Source organism: Chionomys nivalis, chromosome 7 (assembly GCF_950005125.1).
Source record: "Chionomys nivalis chromosome 7, mChiNiv1.1, whole genome shotgun sequence".
Lineage (NCBI taxonomy): Eukaryota > Metazoa > Chordata > Mammalia > Rodentia > Cricetidae > Chionomys > Chionomys nivalis.
In genome coordinates, this window is record NC_080092.1 from 14,036,680 (window position 1) to 14,055,919 (window position 19,240).

Sequence of the window (19,240 nt, forward strand, 5' to 3'; positions counted from 1 at the left end):
TAATCCGCAGAGGCTGGGGATTTTAAAGTGTTGTGTCTAAGTATAGAAGAAACAGGTTTCAGCTGTTGGCTTGAGGCCACCTACTATCTTGAGTGCCTGGGAATCCAAGTCATATGAATTTTTTAAACTCCCATTCCTCTATTCTCTATGTCCCCTTTGCATATGTAAAAGGAAAAACACTGTAATACTACCCTCTTGCCCAAGCACACCAAGCACCTAGGAAGGTTGCCAGGGCAATCCTCTGATGGGGCTGTGTCTTTTCTGCTGTCAAGCATAGTATGGTTGGGGTTCCACTGTCCTTGATGACTTCCCACCTCCCCCAGAGGGGCAGGATACACAGATCACACACCTTAACTGCCCCGTGGACTCTGATTAGCAAGATAATTTAAAAACCTATCCCATTTGCCATGGAGATTGCAGTCCTCCCACCCACCTGTTTTCATGTAACTAGAGAACTGTAGTGAGAAGACCCAGCACTTTGATTTGTCAGCCTGTCTTTTCTGATTTGCTAGTTCCGTTTGTTGCCGTGATTGATTCCTAGAGCACTTTCTAGAACTATGGGATAGAGGCTGGGCAGTTTCACAAGGTGTTGGATATGTCGTCTATCTCAAATAAGCAAGAGTCTGCCCTTTTAGTGACCTTAGTCCTTGGATTTATGGCTGCTAAAGGCAGTTTATAGTTGGCCTTACATGTTTGCTTCGCTCTTCTAAAAGACTCACTGTGTGGATTCTGGGGACTGAATCTCCATGGCAAATGGGATAGGTTTTTATCTCTGAGTCTATAAAGTTTGAAAGTTTGATAGCTAAGAATCATTTTCACATTAAAAATTTTTATTACATACACACACACACCATGTATATAGTTTATGCATATATATGGGTGAGTATAGACTCAGAGATAAATAAAGTAAGGGCAGCTGATCTTCATTGAAATGTTGATAAAATAGTAGCTGGAAGAATATTCCATGACTGAGTTCCTGGGCTTTTTTATATATGAATTTTATGTGTGTATGTCATGAAGTGCTTGTAAGTAGCATATATGCATGCACATGGGCTGATACGATGTGGATATATCATTGCTATCAGTAATGCCCATGGGCTGGTAAGTATATGGTACTCTGCTGTATCTTATTTTCTACTTGAGCTAATGACTATATCTTTTGTCTATTCAGGGATGGAATCCCCCCATACAGGATCCGTAAGCAGCACCGAAGGGAGATGCAGGAGAGTGTCCAAGTTAATGGGCGGGTGCCTCTACCTCACATTCCTGTAAGTCCCACATATTCAGCAGCACTATACCTTCTCTCCAGATGCTTAACTGGTTTCCTACACAGAGTTGGCCACCATGGCACCATGGCATGGGAGAGATACTTGCTAGGCTTCTTAGGACCACAGCTTACCACTGGGCACAGCAGACAGTCTGTCTGAGTGATGTTGAGCTGAGAGATAACCATCAGAGTAGATAGTCTGTGGTAGCTCCCAAATCTTGAAATGCTTCTTTTGCTCAGTAACAGGAAGTGACTTCCAGTTAGCACCCACCCTTCCCTGTATGGTTTCTCTGTAAAGTCAGATGTTCTTGCCGGGCAGTGGTGGCGCACGCCTTTAATCCCAGCACTTGGGAGGCAGAGGCAGGCGGATCTCTGTGAGTTCGAGACCAGCCTGGTCTACAAGAGCTAGTTCCAGGACAGGCTCCAAAACCACAGAGAAACCCTGTCTCGAAAAACCAAAAAAAAAAAAAGTCAGATGTTCTTCTGTAGTAGTTCTGAGAAGATGGATTTCTACTTGGGACCCATCCCTGGATATTGCAAGTCACCTGACCCCAGGGTATGTTAGATATCCATTCACAGGCTTTACTAGTCAAGGAACTTGTCCTTTTTGTGACTGAGCCATGGGTGCTGCCGTGTAGACATCTTGGCTCAGAAGCTGCCTCAGCATTGCCTCTTGGGTAATAACAGTAGCTTGTCCTGAGCCTGTTGACTCTGTGTTTGAGCAGGCATTTATAGCTCTCTCTACTTGCACTGACCACTAGTGGCACACAGAACAATTATTGTTCCTTCTGGCACACAGGCTTTGGGCAGAAGACTCTTAGGAGAACTTGGGGAGCTTGTAGCAGTGTTCTCCACCCATACCTGTGTAGGGAGGATGGGTGGTTCAGAGCATCACACAGACATCAGCATTGTTTTGATTCATTTTATTATTTTGAGACAGCAACTATGTAGCTCTGGCTTACCTTGAGCTCACTGTGTAGACCAGGGTGATCTCGAACTCACAGAAATCCACCTGTCTCTCCTGGGCACTGGGATTGAAGATATGCACCATCACACCCAGCCTCATCAGAATTTCTTAGTTGGAGTCTTTCAGCTTTTTGACTGCACCTTCAGTTCCCAAGTTAGGAAAGATTCATTTGTGATTGGAAAATCATGTTCATTTTATATATGATGTATTTTGTGTCTCCCATTGCTGTAACAGAGCCTAGAATCCCAACCCTCCTGAGTGCAATCCTACTCTGATTACACTCAGCCATGCATCAGGACCAGGCACTGCTCCATCCAGGATTTCCTTTGAACAAGTGTATGCTGTGGGACCAGCCTACTTCAGAACCACAAGTCCACCCTAGGAGTTTCTAGTGACTGGCGCTGTGCTTACTCAGCTTGATCCTGTGTTCCTAGTGCTGTTTACACTGAACCTCAGGAATTCCCCACCTTATGTCATGAATGTTTTTCTGTGACGAGTTGTGAATATTTAGTGTAGGGCATGTTGGTCAAGGTACTGACCACTATCTGTCTGGGAGCATGTATACCTGCTCACTCGGGTGCCACAACCTACGCATACCAGGCCTCCAGTAATTTAGTTGTGAGTGGCTAGAGAGAAGTCCACATCTTCAGGTCAGTGCTCAGTGAAGGAAGAAAGGGAGCCAATGAGGATGTTAGTGTCTCTGTAAAAGGGAACCATAAATACCTGCTTTAAAATAGATGTAACCATCAAGGTTACTTTAGTGGATAGATATACCTGCCTCCAAGCTTGATGATCTATGTTCTATCTGTAGAACCTACCTGGTGAAAGGAGAGAATAGAACCAACTCCTGCAAGTTATCCTCTGATCTCTACGTAGTGCCATTGTGCACATATCGGCCATGTGCATGCTCACATATTCAAACAAATAAATGTATAAGAACTTTAAAATAACTAAGATCAAGTTTTCCTATACACATCCTCTTACTAGGCTGTCACTGTGCTGCTCTGTAAAGGATGCAAGACCATCCTGTGAAGGCAACCCTACTGACTATTGTGTCTCTCTCCAGCGCACTTACCGAATGCCAAAGGAGATCCGGGTAGAACCACAGAAATTTGCTGAAGAGCTTATTCATCGTCTAGAGGCTGTCCAACGCACTCGAGAAGCTGAAGAGAAGCTGGAAGAACGGCTGAAGCGTGTACGGATGGTGAGTGGACTATATGCTTAGAACTGTGTCAAGGCCACTATTTCCTGTGGCTTGGAAGTCCTGCACTTAGGGTAGCCTCCATTCTGAAATGTTCTACTCAGCCTGCTTCTTACTATTTCTGTAGCCCACCTGCCTTTCTGTTCAGCACCTTGTTCCTCTTTTACTATGAACTGAGCTTAGTGTTTCCCCTAGCAATCTCTTCCTGCCAGGAGATGGCTAGGAGGAAGTTCCCAAGGCTCCCAACATTTGAAGGAGACAGGAAACTGACAAAACGGCTGTGTGCCTAGCCTTGGCAGGTGGCAGGAACTGAGCTAAGGCACAATGGACCTATGGTAGGCAGGCTGGGCAGGTGCCGGGCTCCTGCTCACTTAGGGGACACTACAGAGTATAGTAACTGTAATGGCTTCCTTGGCGCTCATTTTGGCTCATTGAGAAACCACTAACCACTATTTTGTTTATTTGGTTTGGTTTCAAAAGAGACAGGGTTTTGCTGGGCGGTGGTGGTGGTGCATTCCCTTAATCCCAGCACTCCAGAGGCAGGCGAATCTCTGTGAGTTCAAGGCCAGCCTGGTTTACAAGAGCTAGTTCCAGGATAGGCATCAAAGCTACACAAAGAAACCCTGTCTCGAAAAAAACAAAACAAAAATTTAGAGGGGGGGGTCTCTCTGTGGCCCTGGCTGTCCTGGAATTCACTTTGTAGATGAGGCTTGCTTCAAAGTCAGAGATCCACCTGCCTCTGCCTCCCATTAAAGGCGTGCACCACCACCACCTGGCTAAGAAACCACTGCTTTTGTATATATTTTTGTTTTTTTCTATGCTACTATAGAAAGGCTTTCTTTATGTAGGGCCATGGTCTACCTATATGTGTCCTTCATTCTCCAGTGTTTTATGATAAACAGTTTAACACTTGCAAATTCAAACCTGCCCTCCCTCCCTCTATACCTCCCTTCTTCTTTCCTTCCTAAGACACAGTCTTACTGTAGCCTGCCTGACCTGGTATTCGCTATGCAGCCCAGGATGGTCTCTTGCAGCAATACTCTTGTTTAAGCCACCCGGATGCTGGCTTACAAGTGTGTGCCAATGCCTGGCTAAGATCAAACATTTTTATTTATGCAGGTTTTCATACTGGAAGTTCTAGAGTATAATGTTCAACTGTGGAGTATTTCTCTGTTACTTTACCTGATGTTTTTATTTGACATATGGAACCCAACCCTCTCCAAACTCAGAGCCCCAGTCTAGGCCCATCCCTACCCTCTCAGACTCCATGTAAACTGTGTGCATTGCCTAAGAGTTACATCCTTAGCAGCAGATCTACATACTACTGTAGACACACTCGGGCTAATGGTGGCACGAGTTATAGTGTTCACAGACTGGAGACTTAAGATTAAAAACAAACGGGCTTAAAATAATTTATTTTTAATAACAAAACTGAGGAAATAAAATTCTGAGAAGGTCTGGAGAAATGGACAGATTCATGAAGACTGGAGTTCAGCCAGGCGGTGGTGGTGCACACCTTTAATCCCAGCACTTGGGAGGCAGAGGCAGGAGGATCTCTGTGAGTTCGAGACCAGCCTGGTCTACAGAGCTAGTTCCAGAACAGGCTCCAAAGCAACACAAAGAAACACTGTCTCGAACAACCCTTCCCCCGCACCTCCAGAAGAAAATACTGGAGTTCAGATCCCAGTATCCATGAAACAAGATTTGAATCTACATAAGCCTATAACCCCAACTGGCAGGGCCAAGGGATAGAAACTGAGCCTCGCGTGGCGCACGCCTTTAATCCCAGCACTTGGGAGGCAGAGGCAGGCGGATCTCTGTGAGTTCGAGACCAGCCTGGTCTACAGAGCTAGTTCCAGAACAGGCTCCAAAGCCACAGAGAAACCCTGTCTCAACCCCCCCCCCCCCAAAAAAAAAGAAAAGAAAAGAAACTGAGCCTCACCACAAATCCTACATTTTATTGCTACATATGAGGAATTGGTAAGAAAAGCTGGGTCATCCTTATGTAATGGTGCACACCTTTAATCCCAGCATCCAGGAGGTAGAGGAAGGTGAATCTCTGTGAGTTCAAGGCCAGCCAGGTCTACACAGTGAGTTCTAGGACAACCAGGGCTATTGAGAAGCCCTGTCTCAAAAAACCAAGAGAGAGAACAAAAACAAAAACCTTTATTTACTGAGTCATAAAACTAAATCTATGCAGTGCCTTTTCAGTGGTCACAACGGACACCAGACCTTTAATCCCCCTCAACGTGTTTTTTCCTTGCTTGATAAGAACAGGTTGATAGGATCAGTTCAGGTTCCCAGGGCCTTTTGAAATTCAAGCACAGGGTATCCAGGAGTCAACACCTTTCCCTAATTTGACTACATTGCAGTTAGGAAAGTCCTTGACTTGACTGTCAGGGTTGTGGCTCACTTCCAGGTCTATCCTCATTCTCGTTCTGACAGTACCGCTGTTTCTCCACAGGAAGAAGAAGGGGAGGATGGTGAACTGCCTTCTGGCCCCATGGCTAGTCACAAACTGCCTTCTGTCCCAGCCTGGCACCATTTCCCACCCCGCTATGTGGATATGGGCTGCTCCGGACTGCGGGATGCTCATGAGGAGAATCCTGAGAGCATTCTGGATGAGCATGTGCAAAGGGTCATGAGGACACCTGGCTGCCAGTCACCTGGTCCAGGCCACCGTTCTCCCGATAATGGGCATGTAGCCAAGACTGCAGTACTAGGCGGTGTAGCCTCCGGGCATGGAAAGCACGTTCCTAAGTTGGGGTTGAAGCTTGATACAGCTGGCCTGCACCACCATAGGCATGTCCACCACCATGTTCACCATAATTCAGCTAGACCCAAGGAGCAAATGGAGGCTGAAGCTGCCCGCAGGGTCCAGAGCAACTTCTCATGGGGCCCAGAAACACATGGTCATGCCAAGCCCCGCAGCTATTCAGAGAGCGTAGGCACCACCCCCAGTGCTGGAGACTTGGCCTTTGGGTGAGTCTTGACCCAGCCCTCTCACATGTTTCCTGTGTGGCCTTGTATCCAAGTTGTGGCTCTATGGTGACTTGATCCTCCCTGATAAAAATCATATGACACCAGGGTCAGGGGCCAGACAGGCTCCAGGCATTGCTATGACTGGGTGAGGAGGGGTGGTGGGTTTGTCTTGGGCTATGGTCAGCATGACTCTCCTACCATATTAAAGCAGACCCCAGACCCTAGACAGCTGACCTTCACAGAGATCACTGCCTTCACAGTGGGTTACAGGCCCTCTTGTGCTTGAGAGTTTAGGAAACAGCAAGTGACCTCATATATATTGATCTCACAGTGGTAAAACTAGTGCATCCTCCAAAAGAAACACCAAGAAGACTGAGTCTGGGAAGAATGCCAGTGCTGAGGTACCCAGTACCACAGAGGATGCAGAGAAGAACCAGAAGATCATGCAGTGGATCATTGAGGGGGAGAAGGAGATCAGTAGACATCGGAAGGCAGGCCATGGGTAAGTACACTACAGGGACCTGTTCCCTAGCAACTGGCCACCTGTCTTGTTGCCAACACCCTTGCTTTTAGGAGTTTATTTCTGGCTACAAGGTCAGATGACTCCACCTAAGTCCCTGTCACCTATGAACTTACATAAGTGGCAGCTATGGGAGAGTCTTCTGCCTTTTACACCTGCTTTCTTCAATTCTAAGGGTTTGAGACAGCTCAGCCCCATCGTGACCTCTCTGCATATCTCTCATCCATCTTGTCTCATATTACTGTGTGTTTGCACATATTCCTGGCTCCACAGGGAGCAGGTACCATCCCTGTGGTCCTCTGTATGACCCATTTCCTCAGTCCCAGACTACCCTAATGTGCTGCCTGCTTGCTGCCTGCCCTCAACATACTCTGGGACACATATTGTAGGAGGGAACCCTTATGTTTTCCTCTGACATCCTTACAAAGACACATACATGTGTGTTCATTCTCACACACAAAATTAATGTAATAAAATTTTCAAAAAGTAAGAACTAGAATGCAGCTCAGTGATATCACAGTATGAGCAAACTCCTGGTTCAATCTCAAATTACACACGAAAAAGAACACTCTTCAAGAAGGAAAGAGTGAACTGTATGGGATCAGAGGAGACCCATGTGACTCCTGTAGTTGGTGGACACACTTTGTTGCTTCCACTGCTTATGCAGTCACTTGTCTTTGTCCCCCAAGGTCTTCTGGGATGAGGAAGCAGCAAGCCCATGAGAGCTCCAGGCCTTTGTCTATTGAGCGTCCTGGAGCCGTGCACCCCTGGGTCAGTGCTCAGCTCCGAAACTCTGTCCAGCCGTCTCATCTTTTCATCCAAGATCCCACAATGCCACCCAATCCCGCCCCTAACCCCCTGACCCAGCTGGAGGAGGCCCGCAGGCGTTTGGAGGAAGAGGAGAAGAGAGCCAACAAACTGCCCTCCAAGCAGAGGTAGGCTCATGTGGTGTAGGTGACCTTACATGGCCCTAAGGCTCTTATAAGGCCCTTGAGGTAAGACACCCATTCTGGACTGCTGCTCCACTGAGAACCACAGAGGTAGCCCTGCTTCAGGACAGAGGCTATGAGGTGAATGTTCTCACCAGCACTTGGTCAGATGGACAACAGCTTTTGGGCATGCTCAGCTTAGTGGTGAATTCCTGATCATCTCTGATGATAGCCACACAAAGCACAGCCACAGGGAGATGATGGACAATTCTGAAGCACAGGCAGTTATAATAGGATTTGTCTGGAGTGATCACAATATTGACCCCTTCACCATCACCGTTCAACAAGCCTGTTCTGTTCCTTAGGGAATATATTCTGCCCAAACTCAAAAGATTTCTCTTTGGGTAGTAGTGTTCTTGGGAGCCAGAACATGCCTTCTAGAAACCTTTTATTTTGGCTTTCAGTCAGTTACTTGGACATTCTGACTCATTGGAATTCTCAAATGGTAATAATCTCCATCGAGGCTTAGAATCTGTTTCTTACCCAGTCCCTGGAACTATGGTTACACAAAGACCACTATTGCCCTTTGAAACTATCAGCCCCATTATTCAACTTAGGTTGTATAGATTCTGGGGTCTGACCTCACTTCTGAGGGTTCTCTTTCCCTCAGAGACCACTCTGCACTTGTGGTCTCTAATAGGATCAGGCTGTAGTTGCCCTGGAAGCTTAGACATGTCCCCGCTCATCGAAAGTCTCTACAGACCCATACCAAGCTCTGAACCTATTCTAACTTTGGTTCTAAAAGAAGTTGCAACTACCTTGAACACAAGGGGCCACTTTGCCACCTGCTGTAAGCCGTGTTATGCATTTGTGCTGCCTGTTCTGTGTAGGAAGGGTTCCTCCTGGTGCTGAAATATTGTGTGTATCTGGCAGGGGTCGAGGCAGTGGAGGAGGATGCCATGTGGGATCTGCTAGGACTACTGCCCTCAGTGGTGTGGGAAGGGCGCTCTCAGTAGCAAAGTGTCCTAAGAGGCAGGATTCTCTTGTGGAGTAGGGTACTTTGAGAGTTAGGATTCTCTTGTGTCACAGAGGTTGCATCTGTTCATCCTACCATTACCTGGCAAGCCCCACATGATGGTAACAGTTATGGTTTTCTCCTGGCAAGTAGCATCAGCTAAACCCTTCTGGTTTGAGTTTTGGGGTATGAGAACACTATCACCACACACACACATATCAGGTCTTAACTGCTGCCTCCAAAATCTTCATGTGTGAGGAAATTGAATGTGTTGAGTCTGTTTGTCTGGAACTTTATAAGCAAGTGTAGATGTATGAGGTGAAAGCCCCAGGCCATGGAAGGTCCTGGTAAGGTTGACGAGAATAAAGTCACTGTTAGGTACCCATAGTGGCATACCCATGTAGAGGGCTCGCTTGGAAAGGCTCTGCTTTGCAGAGATTCTAGGGCATGCCTCAGTCGTGTCAACAGCTCCCCAAGATACAGTATAGCCACTGCTGCTGTCCATGTCTGGTATCCATGTCATCTTCAGGAAGTTTATGATGAAGTCTGTGTACAAAGAGCCACATCCCTGAGAGATGTACTAGCAGGCCCTCTCCAAGAATTTCTAGCCTGGGGAAGACGTCTGTACAGGTGTGAAGAGAGCCTGTAGCACTGAGACGAGCAGTACTCCAGAGTGTATTCTAAAGAACAGATTGGCATTGATCCTGTGTCTAGACACTTAGGGCAGGACCTCTGATATGTGAGTGCGAGTTCTTGGTAGCTAGTTCCTGCTGCTCACTCTGTCTGTGCACACTGTCCACAACACTGGCTGAGCCCCATCCTCTTTGATGCGGGTTGTTCCCTAGGTATGTGCAGGCAGTCATGCAGCGGGGACGCACCTGTGTCAGGCCAGCATGTGCACCGGTGCTGAGTGTGGTACCAGCCGTGTCGGACTTGGAACTCTCCGAGACAGAGTACGTGCGCCCTGTGGGTCCTCCTGGTTCTGCCCATCCCAGCCCAGGCCAAATCCCAAAGTGGAGCACCTATTTTGATAGGCTTTATCACTGAGCCAGGAAACATCAGGGCTGGAGAAAGGCCTGCTGGGGCTTCTCCCTCCTGTCTCCCAATAGAGAAGATCATGCCTATTCAGTGTAGGGACATGATTCTTATACCTGTGTGTGGTCCATGCAGGCACCACAGCTTGCCTTTCATCTTGTCTTTACTCTCCTGAGCTCCTGAGATAGGTTTGGGGACTGGTGGGTCGACCACCATTCTATACAGGATCAGATCCACAGTCCTAGTCCCCTTGAAGTAGCACCAGGAGCATGAGCCAAGTTTATAGTAGGATCTAGGTGGTGTGACTACAGCCAAGACTTAGGCTCTGCACGTCTCACTGCCACGGCCACATGTAGGTTAGGGACATTTCTGACTATGCCCTTTCTGTGCTTTTACTCAAGACAGGAAGATGAGGATCCCCCTTGGGCCTTGCTGCTGACCCAGCCCAAACTCCATTACCCACAATCATAAGAGAGGGTATGCTGAGCTTAGGGCTCTACAGATGGCCCTCTGTTGTTCTGGAGAAGTAGTTCTCCCCAGTTCTACCTTCAGGGTTTCAAAAGCCCACTGCTAGAAAAATGTCTAAGAAGCTGGACAGTCCCACAACCAGAATGGCCCCAGGTATCTTACTTGGTCAAGAAAAAGCACTGGCATGGGTAAGGCCAGCTATGGAAGCTTCTGGGTTCCATTGAAAGGTATAGGAACATAGGAGCAGACTCGGAGCAGCTACACAGCATGTTTAGGACCTGAGCAAGAAACAGCTCAAGCCTCCAGTCTGCTTTGGAGATCCTGGTCCTGGAACACTTCCCTTCCAGATCTGTTCAGCCCTGATTGGTCCATCCTTGAGAGTTATGGAAGTTTGGAGAGGTTGAGACTTGTCAGGGTCTAGGGACCAACTCCCTTATAACCTTGGTGGTGGGGCTTTGTGAGCTGAGAGCCTGGCCTGGTCATTGTGGGTGTCTGTGCTACTTTTTATCATCTGGAGGGAAGTGCTTTTCTTAGAGCTCGTGCTTTAGCTCGTTTCCTAGTGAGTGGTTTACACAGGACTGGCATCCAGATTTTGGGTAGGTGGGTGGCAAGGTCAATACCACATTGCTGAGTGAGGTACTGACCCTGGGATGTCTGTCCTCTGTTTATAAATGGTACCTTTGAGGTACTCTGTGTGACCTTGGCCTGAGCCCACTACTTAACATTCTCTTTCTGTCCCAGGACAAAATCACAGAGAAAGGCAGGTGGCGGGAGTGCACCACCATGTGACAGCATCGTTGTTGCCTACTATTTCTGTGGGGAGCCCATCCCCTACCGGACCCTAGTGCGAGGCCGTGCCGTCACCCTGGGCCAGTTCAAGGAGCTGCTAACCAAAAAGGGGAGCTATAGGTGAGAAAAGCTGCAGCCTTAAAGCACACTTGCCCAGCATGCTTATGGGTTTCATGTAGAAGGAAAGAGTTTTCTGTCCCACTGATCTTTTATCTTTCCCTTCACCCCCCTTCTATCAGCCATGGTTGCTGCTTACTGCCCTATTTAGGGCACATCAGGATTGGGTGGCATCAGAACCCTGCCTCAAAGCTGGACTAACCCTCTGTTCTAGCCTCAGACCTCTTCCTCCATGTCAGCCAACTCTAACTCCAGTAGAAAGATGGCTGATACCTGAGAGCCTGTGAGTCCTACTCGTATCAGCCCATGTGGATGGCAGGACTTCTGCTCTTCCTGGATTATAATCCTATCAGCGCCTCCGCACCCACCAAAAGCCAGGATTGGGCTCCCAGGGGTTTTCTAGCAATTCTCGACATGCTGTTAACTTAGCCCTTTCAGTGGTCCCAGCTCTACCCTAAGCGTGGCTACTGCCCAGCAGGCATCAGACAGGTCCCAGCTCACTGTCTGGGGCAAGCCTACACTGTAGGGTGGTATGAGAACAGGCATTCCTCTCCTGGAGCTGGGTTTTCTCACTGTCTTCCACAATTTTCTGCTCCTAGATACTACTTTAAGAAAGTGAGTGACGAGTTTGACTGTGGTGTGGTATTTGAAGAAGTGCGGGAGGACGAGGCAATTTTGCCTGTCTTTGAAGAGAAGATCATTGGCAAGGTGGAAAAGGTGGACTGAGCACTGGGCAACACACCCAGGTTACACCATCACTAAGGTGCACAGCCATTGGTCAGTGGGCAGCCGTGTCCTCAGGAGCCTGATGTGGGGAACAGCACAAGATTGTGTCACAAGCTCTTGGGGTGGGGGCTCAGGTGTCTGCCATACCTCTGTCCCTCTGGGTCTGGAAAGGAGGGGGTTCCTACTGAGTGGTTCCATGGGGTTCTCTGTTTTGCTTTTCAAAAAGGAAAGCCCCACCTACCCCCACATCACCCCCTGAGGCAATACCAGGAGCCATCTCATGACCCTCAGCAGCTCTTGCTTCTGAATGCAGACTGACCCAGGGATACCTTTACCTGGGCTTGTATTCCCGTGTCCTCCTCTCCCTCTGGGACCTATCCACTGCACCTGGCTGGGCTCAGGCCCAGGAGCAGGGGATCCTTTGGGGGCCTCTGTATATTGTACATGTCACTGAGTGCCTTCAACATGCTGTCTCTTGCCTGCCACTGTGTGAATCTGGTGGCTGAGTACCTCAGGCCCCTTTGCCTGTCTCCAGCCACCAGCTTGGTTCAACAGGGGGCGGGGTCTGGTCCCTTCTAAGTGTCCATGTAAATATGTATATTTCTCAGGCCAGGGCCAGCAGGGGGTACCCTGAGCCCATTTTTCATGCGATGACTTGTACAATTATCTTTTCAAAGGTACTTGGATAATAATGAAATAAAACAGTTTTTGAACTGCTTTGGGTCTGTGATATATACTGTCTGCTGCCAATGGGGCAGGGCCAAGGGATGTGCTGCCCTCCAGCCAAGCAGTGGAGGCAACCCTGTATGTGTTACCCCTTCTTGCCCAGGCAAGCCCCAAAGTCAAGAGCACAAGAGAAAGGTCGGATCCCATGAGGTACTGAATTAGAGGTAAGCACCAGGGACCAGGCTAGGGAGACCAGCCAGCCCTACTCATGAACCACACAAAGTCTGGGAAAACATTTTTATTCATAGTGCACATCTCCCTCCAGCGCTGGAGAACACCACTCCCTGGAATGCAGTGTGCAAATGGCTACAACTCCTCCTTGGGCCCCATGGTGGAATTGGCTTGTATTTCCTAGAATGGATCACAGAAGCCCAGTTCAGACCTGCCTCTGCCTGTGCTGCTGGGAGAGAACCTACTGAGGGACTGGTATCCTGAATGGAGTACCCACTGGGTTGGAGACTGCAGGCTCCTTGGGCTCCTCAGGCAGGTCACCACCACTGTCCAGGAACTTGGAGAATGTCTCTAGGTCCCTGGTGCTTTTGTATTCTATCACCTGAGGAGAAAGAGAAGGACCTGAGGGCATGCTCACCAGCCACAAACTGATGCTAGCCAAACCAGCTATGGAGTAGTCGTAGTCCGCTCCCCACCCCATCCCTCCCTTCACCTTCCGGTCTGGCCCTGCTGGGAAGAACTTGAGGGTGGGATAGCCATGCACAGAGAAGGCCTCCAGCTCATTAGCCGTAGCATCGAATTCAGCAATGACAATGTCCTCACGATCTTTGTACTTCTCTGCCAGTGCCTCCCAGGCTGGAGCCATCTCCTTGCAGTGGCTGCACCATGGGGCATCTGGGGGAGGAGTCAGGCTTGGCTAGCTGACACCCCTGCCTCCCGCCAGCCTGCCACCTTCCCCCTCTTCAGCACTCACAGAACTTGACAAACACACTCTTGGTTTCATCAAAAGCCACCTGCTCAAAATTCTTGCCCACAAGAGTCTTGACTGGCCGCTGGTCCCAGTCAGGGGGTATCTCCTGGCTCATCAGGTAGGGCTAGGGAAGCAATCAGGCTTTTTGCTGGGGTCTTATGTAGAGTTAAGGTTGTAGGGCTACTTCTCCTTCCTCCCTCTAAGAGCTACAGACCTTGACTTCCCCATGGAGGACTGCCTGGCAGAAGGCAGCTACAGAAGCTGCAGTGATGGGCGCCGCACCTGAAGGTGCATACTTCTTGGTGGTCTCAATATTGATCAGGCGCAGGGTTGGGGCTTCCTCCGCCTTGAGGCCAAAATACTTCAGCACATGGTCGTTGTCAGCCGCCACATCCACCATCACGAACAACACCTACAAAAGTCATACCACGTTGGGATCTCCCTTAGCCCTACTACTCCTCCCTCCTGGCCCCCCAGTACCTGCCCCCGGAATGGGGGAGCTGCCTCTCTGAATTCTGTCAGCAGCTCCTTGTGCTGAGCTAGTGTCTGGTTCACAAACAGCAGCAGATGATTGAGGATCTTGGCTGCAAAGATCTTTGGTGATGTCTGCTGGGGTAGAAAACTCATAACTTCACTGGACCTCTGTTCAAGGTCCCCCAGCCCAAGGTTCCTGCACCCCACCCTACCTCACTGTGACCTATAGCTTTACTTGCCTGGCTGTTGAACTCTGTGACCAGGTGCATGCTGTGTGTGATGAGGAAGCGAGACAGGTCCACCAGGTCCAGACCAGTGTCCTTGTCCACTGGGAAGTCGGCCCGACCTTCGTCAAACTGGACACCAGCAAGGTTAGCAGGATGTATGGCCCTGACCCCAACCCTGTCCTTAGCCCTAACCCACCTTCTTGAAAAGGACCACAGTATCCTTGGTGAGGCCAAACTTCTGAAAGAGCCGTGACTGGTCAGTGAGGCCAAAGGTTATGTCCAGGGCATCTCTGGCCAAAGCCAGGAAGGTGGCCACATCCTCTTCCTGTAAGTCCTACAGACCCAGTCCTGTGAGAACAGTGGGTACCACCAGTGCTGTTCCCTCCCGTAGCCTGTCCACCCCTCCCAGTTTACCTGAAAGAAGCCGATGGCCACCACGTCCCATTTGTCTATCAGTGCCTGGACACCTTCCTCATCTTCCAGATGTGTGGCACTGGGCCCTACTCGCCGCCTCAGCCACTCAGCAATGCCCTCGGCCTTCTGGGGTCCTGCAGAGATGTCCCCATTTCAGACTGGACTTCTGCCCCACCCATCCCTAGGCCACACCCACTCCTCATCGATGATGACCTTGCCCGCCCCCAGCCATACCCACCTCATACCTACATATTCTTCAGGGTTTGTGCGGTTTCCATTCTGGAAGAACTTGAGTGTAGGGTACCCTACCACGCCAAACTCCTTGGTCAGCTCTGGTTCTGCAGGCCCGTCCACCTTGGCCAAGGTGACGGGAGCTGACTCGGCTGCCAGCAGGGCAGCTGCCTTGCTGTACTCAGGAGCTAGTGCCTTGCAGTGACCACACCATGGGGCATCTGGGGGATGAGGCTGTGAGTACATCAGTCCTCAACAGCCCCAGCTGCAGCCCAGGACCAACAGGAAGCATGTTCTGTTCACCTCCTCCCTCAGGCCCACCCTAGGCATTGATCACAACCACACCCGGGTGCCAGACCCCAGAGACTCCTAGGGCCCAGACACAGTGAGGTTGGGGAGAGTTTGGGAAGAATCCTGCTTCCTGTCTCCAGGGCCACATGCAGCTGCTTCCTAAAGCCTGCCAGCTAAGAATGGCTTTGACATTTCTAAAGGGTTATAAGGAATCATAGACACATATGCCACAGGATATGGCATGAGTACCCAAACTGGACACTGTGCCTCCACAGAAGGACCGGTGACCAGTCATTTGGAATAGAGGCCCCAAAGGTAGTAACATCCGTGTGTGGCCATGGCCTGACAGAGCAGAGGATTCTGGGCATCACATGTCCTCCAGCTGCTACTGCTCTTCCACCATACCTTGCCACCCAGACCAGACCACCACCAAGCCCAGCTCAACATCAGGGCCTCCATCCAGGCACCCTCTCGCCAGAAAGGCCAAGTCTAGGAAGTAGACGCCTGAACTCCTAGCCCCCAGGTCCCCAAACCGCTGGCTGAAGCACTCACAAAACTCCACCATCAGGGCTGGATGCTCCTGTAGTGCCTGGCTCAGGGTCTCGTGGCTCAGGACCAAGATCCCATCATCCGTGGGGACTTCTTCCCCAGTGGACTCCTCAGGGAGCACCTCTGGAGGGCCCTCAGGTTCCTGTCCCTGTCCCCATGGGCCTGAGACACCCAGCAGGAGCAGCAACACTGGCAGGAGCCGACCATCCATGGCGTGCTGGGCCCTGAAGGCTGGAGTAGATAAAGGGACTGGGGACCAAGCAGCAACAGCCACGTGGCACCTGGCTGGGTCTCAGAGAAGATAAAGCCTGAAAGGCCCCTTAGGGGCGGAGATAGGCAGAAAGAGGCAACACGAGGGCAGCGAGACAGGGTAACATTTAATGGGCACCAGGCAGGGGGACACAGCAGAGTGAGGGACATCTGATCACCAACTGGGAGGTCTAGGGAATGCTTGCAGGTCCTTCTGCAACTGACAGAAACTGGGAACACAGGCCCCAAGGAGGTTCAGTCCTTCCAGTCCTGGCAGACGTGGAGGCACCACTCCCAGGACAGGTGGTCAATCCTGTCATCATCAGTGAAGAGGGACCGGACCACGTAGAGGCCACGTGCCAATGCGCCCCTTGGTGCTTCCTCCACTGTCGTCACAAATTCATACTCCTGGGCCCGGGGGCCATAGCTGCCCACCATGAAGATGGCCTTGTCCACTGCAGAAGGAAGGTAGTCAGGAGCCACCCTCTGCCCACCTCTCCCAGCCCCAGGCTGCTCTCCACACTATCTCACCACGTAGTCCCCGACGATAGGTGTGATGCAGACATTTGAGGCCACTGACAATCTCCTTGTTGACCTGGGGGAAAGGAGAATGTTAGGAGCCTTCTCTGGAAGGCTGGGACATGGCTGGCCCCCTACTGCAGCTACCCTCACCTTGAAGGTGATCTTCACCTTGTATTCAATGCCCTCCTTCAGGACAAACACCTGGTTTTTCAGGGCAGCCAGGTCTCCTGTCAGAGAAATAACAGGTACACTCTAAATTTCCAGGATGTGCAAGACCCTGCCCCAGGAATGTCTATGTAGGGACTAGTGGTGCCCATGACGTCTGTGGCAATGCACCCAAGGAAGTAGGATTCTGCACAGAGTGGAGCCTAGGATCATCTTCATCCAAAGATGGGGCTCTGGTCTGCAGAGGGGGTTACCTGTGAGGTCCATGACAAGAGGCCCTGGAGCCTGATCAGACAGTAGCGTCAGCCTGGTCACCTGCACGTTGGGCAGGCTGGGGTCTGAGGAGAAACAGCATCCACAGGGTACCCTGCTGGCCCCACCTTCCCTCACCTCCTGCTTGCGACCCCCCTCATCCAGGCCCCAGGCCATACCCACAACGGGTGGCAGGGGCCCCAGCAGCGCCTGCTTGTACTTGACCAGGCTCACGTCCTCAGGGTCCAGCTGCCAGATTGCCAGCATGCTCTTCTTTCCAGGGGCCTGGTACTCTGGTACAATTTCGTCCAGCACCTCATCTGTTGGGACTGGCTCCCCTTCCTTGTCAGCCAAGAGGACTGGGAGTAGGGGAAGGGATTTAAGTACCTGCCACCTGCTGACTGGGACCCACACTCTCACCAGGTGTGCCTCCCACTGCCCAGTGGAGCTAAGGAAGCCAGAGGAGCTGTCACCGACACACGGTGGCCCCTGAGTCCCTAGAAGTCTCTAGGCTTGGTCTCTTCAGGAGGGGCTCTGGTGACTGGAAGAGATTCCTAACAGACCCTGGAGAGACCAGTTTGTTTCTGATCAGCCTAAAGGCCACTGCTTAAGAGTAGTGGCCCTGGGGAACTCTAGGGGCTCCCCAGCTCTGTGCTCTTCTCATAATGTCCTAGGCCCCTCCGGTGGTGCCCCAAACTAGGGGTCTCCATATCCTCTTTAGGTGTCTTGGGCAGGAGTCTCACTGAGATGCTGCCTACTGCCCTCCAACCTTAGGATTGCCTCTCACCGGAAGGAGCCCCAGCCCCACCTACGGGAGAGGCCGCAGCCTCCGGGCTGGACACACTCCTTTCCTCCTGGCTTCCTTCTCTAGAAGGGTCTACGTGAACTGAAGTCCCACGCCCGGCCAGAATCCACGCCACGAGGTCCCCACGAGCCCCCCAAAGTTGCCGCGGGGACTGACCCCCCAACCGCACGGCTCTCTTGCTGCCCCCGGCGCACGTGGCCGTCTCCCGGCCGGGCCACTCACCTCGGGCGCACAGCGCCAGCCGGAGCAGCTCCAGCAGCTGCGCCCCCAGCTCGCACGCGTCCAGGCCCAGCATGGTAGCCGCGGCCCGCCGCGGAGCCGCCGCCCGCTCGGCTCAGCCCCGGCGCGACTGCGGTGAGCTCATCCCGGCCGGGAGCGCCCCCCGCGCCCAGCGCCGCGCCCGCGCCGCGCGCCCCCAGCCGCTCCGCGGACCCCGCGCAGCCCGCAGAGACGCGCGTGTCGTCCGCACCGCGCCGGAACCCCGTCGTCCCTGCCGCGCCCCGCGCCGGGACGCGTCGCCAGGGACCCAGGGCCGCCCCACCCCCACGGGGAGTCGGGTCCCCCGGGATCCCCTAGGCGGGGCGTGCCGGCCAGGGACGCCAAGTGGAACAGGTGTGACGCCCCCACGTCCCTGGACTCCCATTATCAGCAGGCGGCGCAGGGCACACCTGGAGCCCCGCAACCCTCCACCTGCTCCCTCCCTCTTGTCTGGGCAAAGGGGACTCCCGGGGCCTATTAGCCTCCAGCTGGGCCACACCCTGTTGGTTCTGGGCGTCCACACACTGAAGTGCAGTCTGGGCCACACAGAGTCAAGGATCCCTTAAAGCTTATTGGTGCAGACTGTGAATGTGGGGTGGGGGATGTGTCTGTGAGGACCTGGGACTCAGGCAATTCTGCAGGTTCCTATGACCGGGGGAAAAAAAAGGATGCTGAAGAAACAGAAAGTGGGTGCTGAGAGATTTCTTGATCTTGACATCCACAGGAGATCTAAGGATGGGAGGGGATGTTGGTTAGCCAAGGCAGATGGCTGGTGAGCTGGGCCTTCAGCTGAAGACTGCAGAACTAAAGGCCTGGATCTGAGTAAGGAAGTTGTTGAAAGGAGTGTTTTTCCTCTCTGGAGAGAACCAGGGATCAACCCGCCTTTGCTTTTCTGAGTAGCAGGGACCATGAACGCTGAGGCACTGGGTAGTGGTCACACTGCCTACTACCTTTCCAAAGCAAAACCCTTCAAGAAGACCCAGGATGCCTGGGAGACCCACCCCTGCCCTGCAGGGAGTGTGTAGTGTTAGACACTGAAATTACTTGTCCATAGCTGCCAGCAGCCTGAAACCTCCAGAGAATGCCTACTCATCCAGGGAGGACTGCTGTCCTTTGGTCAGCCTGACCTTATATGTAGG

General features: G+C 51.5%; 3 protein-coding genes across 5 annotated transcripts in view; 1 reads left to right on the forward strand and 2 right to left on the reverse strand.

Annotated features, from left to right (window-relative positions):
- Axin1 (axin 1) overlaps positions 1-12,691 on the forward strand; it is a 56,634-nt gene extending 43,943 nt beyond the window's left edge. Inside the window, exons 4-11 of one of the 2 annotated variants that reach the window (XM_057775974.1) lie at positions 1,172-1,268; positions 3,301-3,438; positions 5,900-6,417; positions 6,749-6,919; positions 7,627-7,872; positions 9,727-9,834; positions 11,126-11,293; positions 11,890-12,691. In XM_057775974.1, coding sequence (XP_057631957.1) covers positions 1,172-1,268; positions 3,301-3,438; positions 5,900-6,417; positions 6,749-6,919; positions 7,627-7,872; positions 9,727-9,834; positions 11,126-11,293; positions 11,890-12,016 — 1,573 coding nt within the window. In that variant the 3' untranslated portion in view covers positions 12,017-12,691. The remainder of the gene's footprint in view (positions 1-1,171; positions 1,269-3,300; positions 3,439-5,899; positions 6,418-6,748; positions 6,920-7,626; positions 7,873-9,726; positions 9,835-11,125; positions 11,294-11,889) is intronic. The other variant, XM_057775975.1, reaches the window with a different exon arrangement.
- Positions 12,692-12,966: 275 nt separating this feature from the next.
- Pdia2 (protein disulfide isomerase family A member 2) lies at positions 12,967-16,061 on the reverse strand. Its single transcript, XM_057774979.1, has 11 exons — positions 15,854-16,061; positions 15,025-15,231; positions 14,780-14,913; positions 14,562-14,699; positions 14,378-14,494; positions 14,145-14,270; positions 13,879-14,076; positions 13,668-13,788; positions 13,407-13,588; positions 13,191-13,295; positions 12,967-13,093 (listed from the first exon to the last, which is right to left on the reverse strand). Exons 1-11 carry the CDS (start codon positions 16,059-16,061, stop codon positions 13,049-13,051), a joined length of 1,581 nt encoding a protein of 526 aa, XP_057630962.1. The 3' UTR covers positions 12,967-13,048.
- Positions 16,062-16,187: 126 nt separating this feature from the next.
- Arhgdig (Rho GDP dissociation inhibitor gamma) lies at positions 16,188-18,352 on the reverse strand. 2 transcript variants are annotated; one of them, XM_057774977.1, is made up of 6 exons: positions 18,066-18,352; positions 17,218-17,397; positions 17,041-17,124; positions 16,790-16,848; positions 16,631-16,694; positions 16,188-16,554 (listed from the first exon to the last, which is right to left on the reverse strand). In XM_057774977.1, exons 1-6 carry the CDS (start codon positions 18,136-18,138, stop codon positions 16,355-16,357), a joined length of 660 nt encoding a protein of 219 aa, XP_057630960.1. In that variant the 5' UTR covers positions 18,139-18,352; the 3' UTR covers positions 16,188-16,354. The 2 variants fall into 2 exon arrangements, with proteins under 2 accessions (XP_057630960.1, XP_057630959.1); XM_057774976.1 differs by having other exon boundaries at positions 16,197-16,554; positions 16,772-16,848.
- Positions 18,353-19,240: the final 888 nt, after the last annotated feature.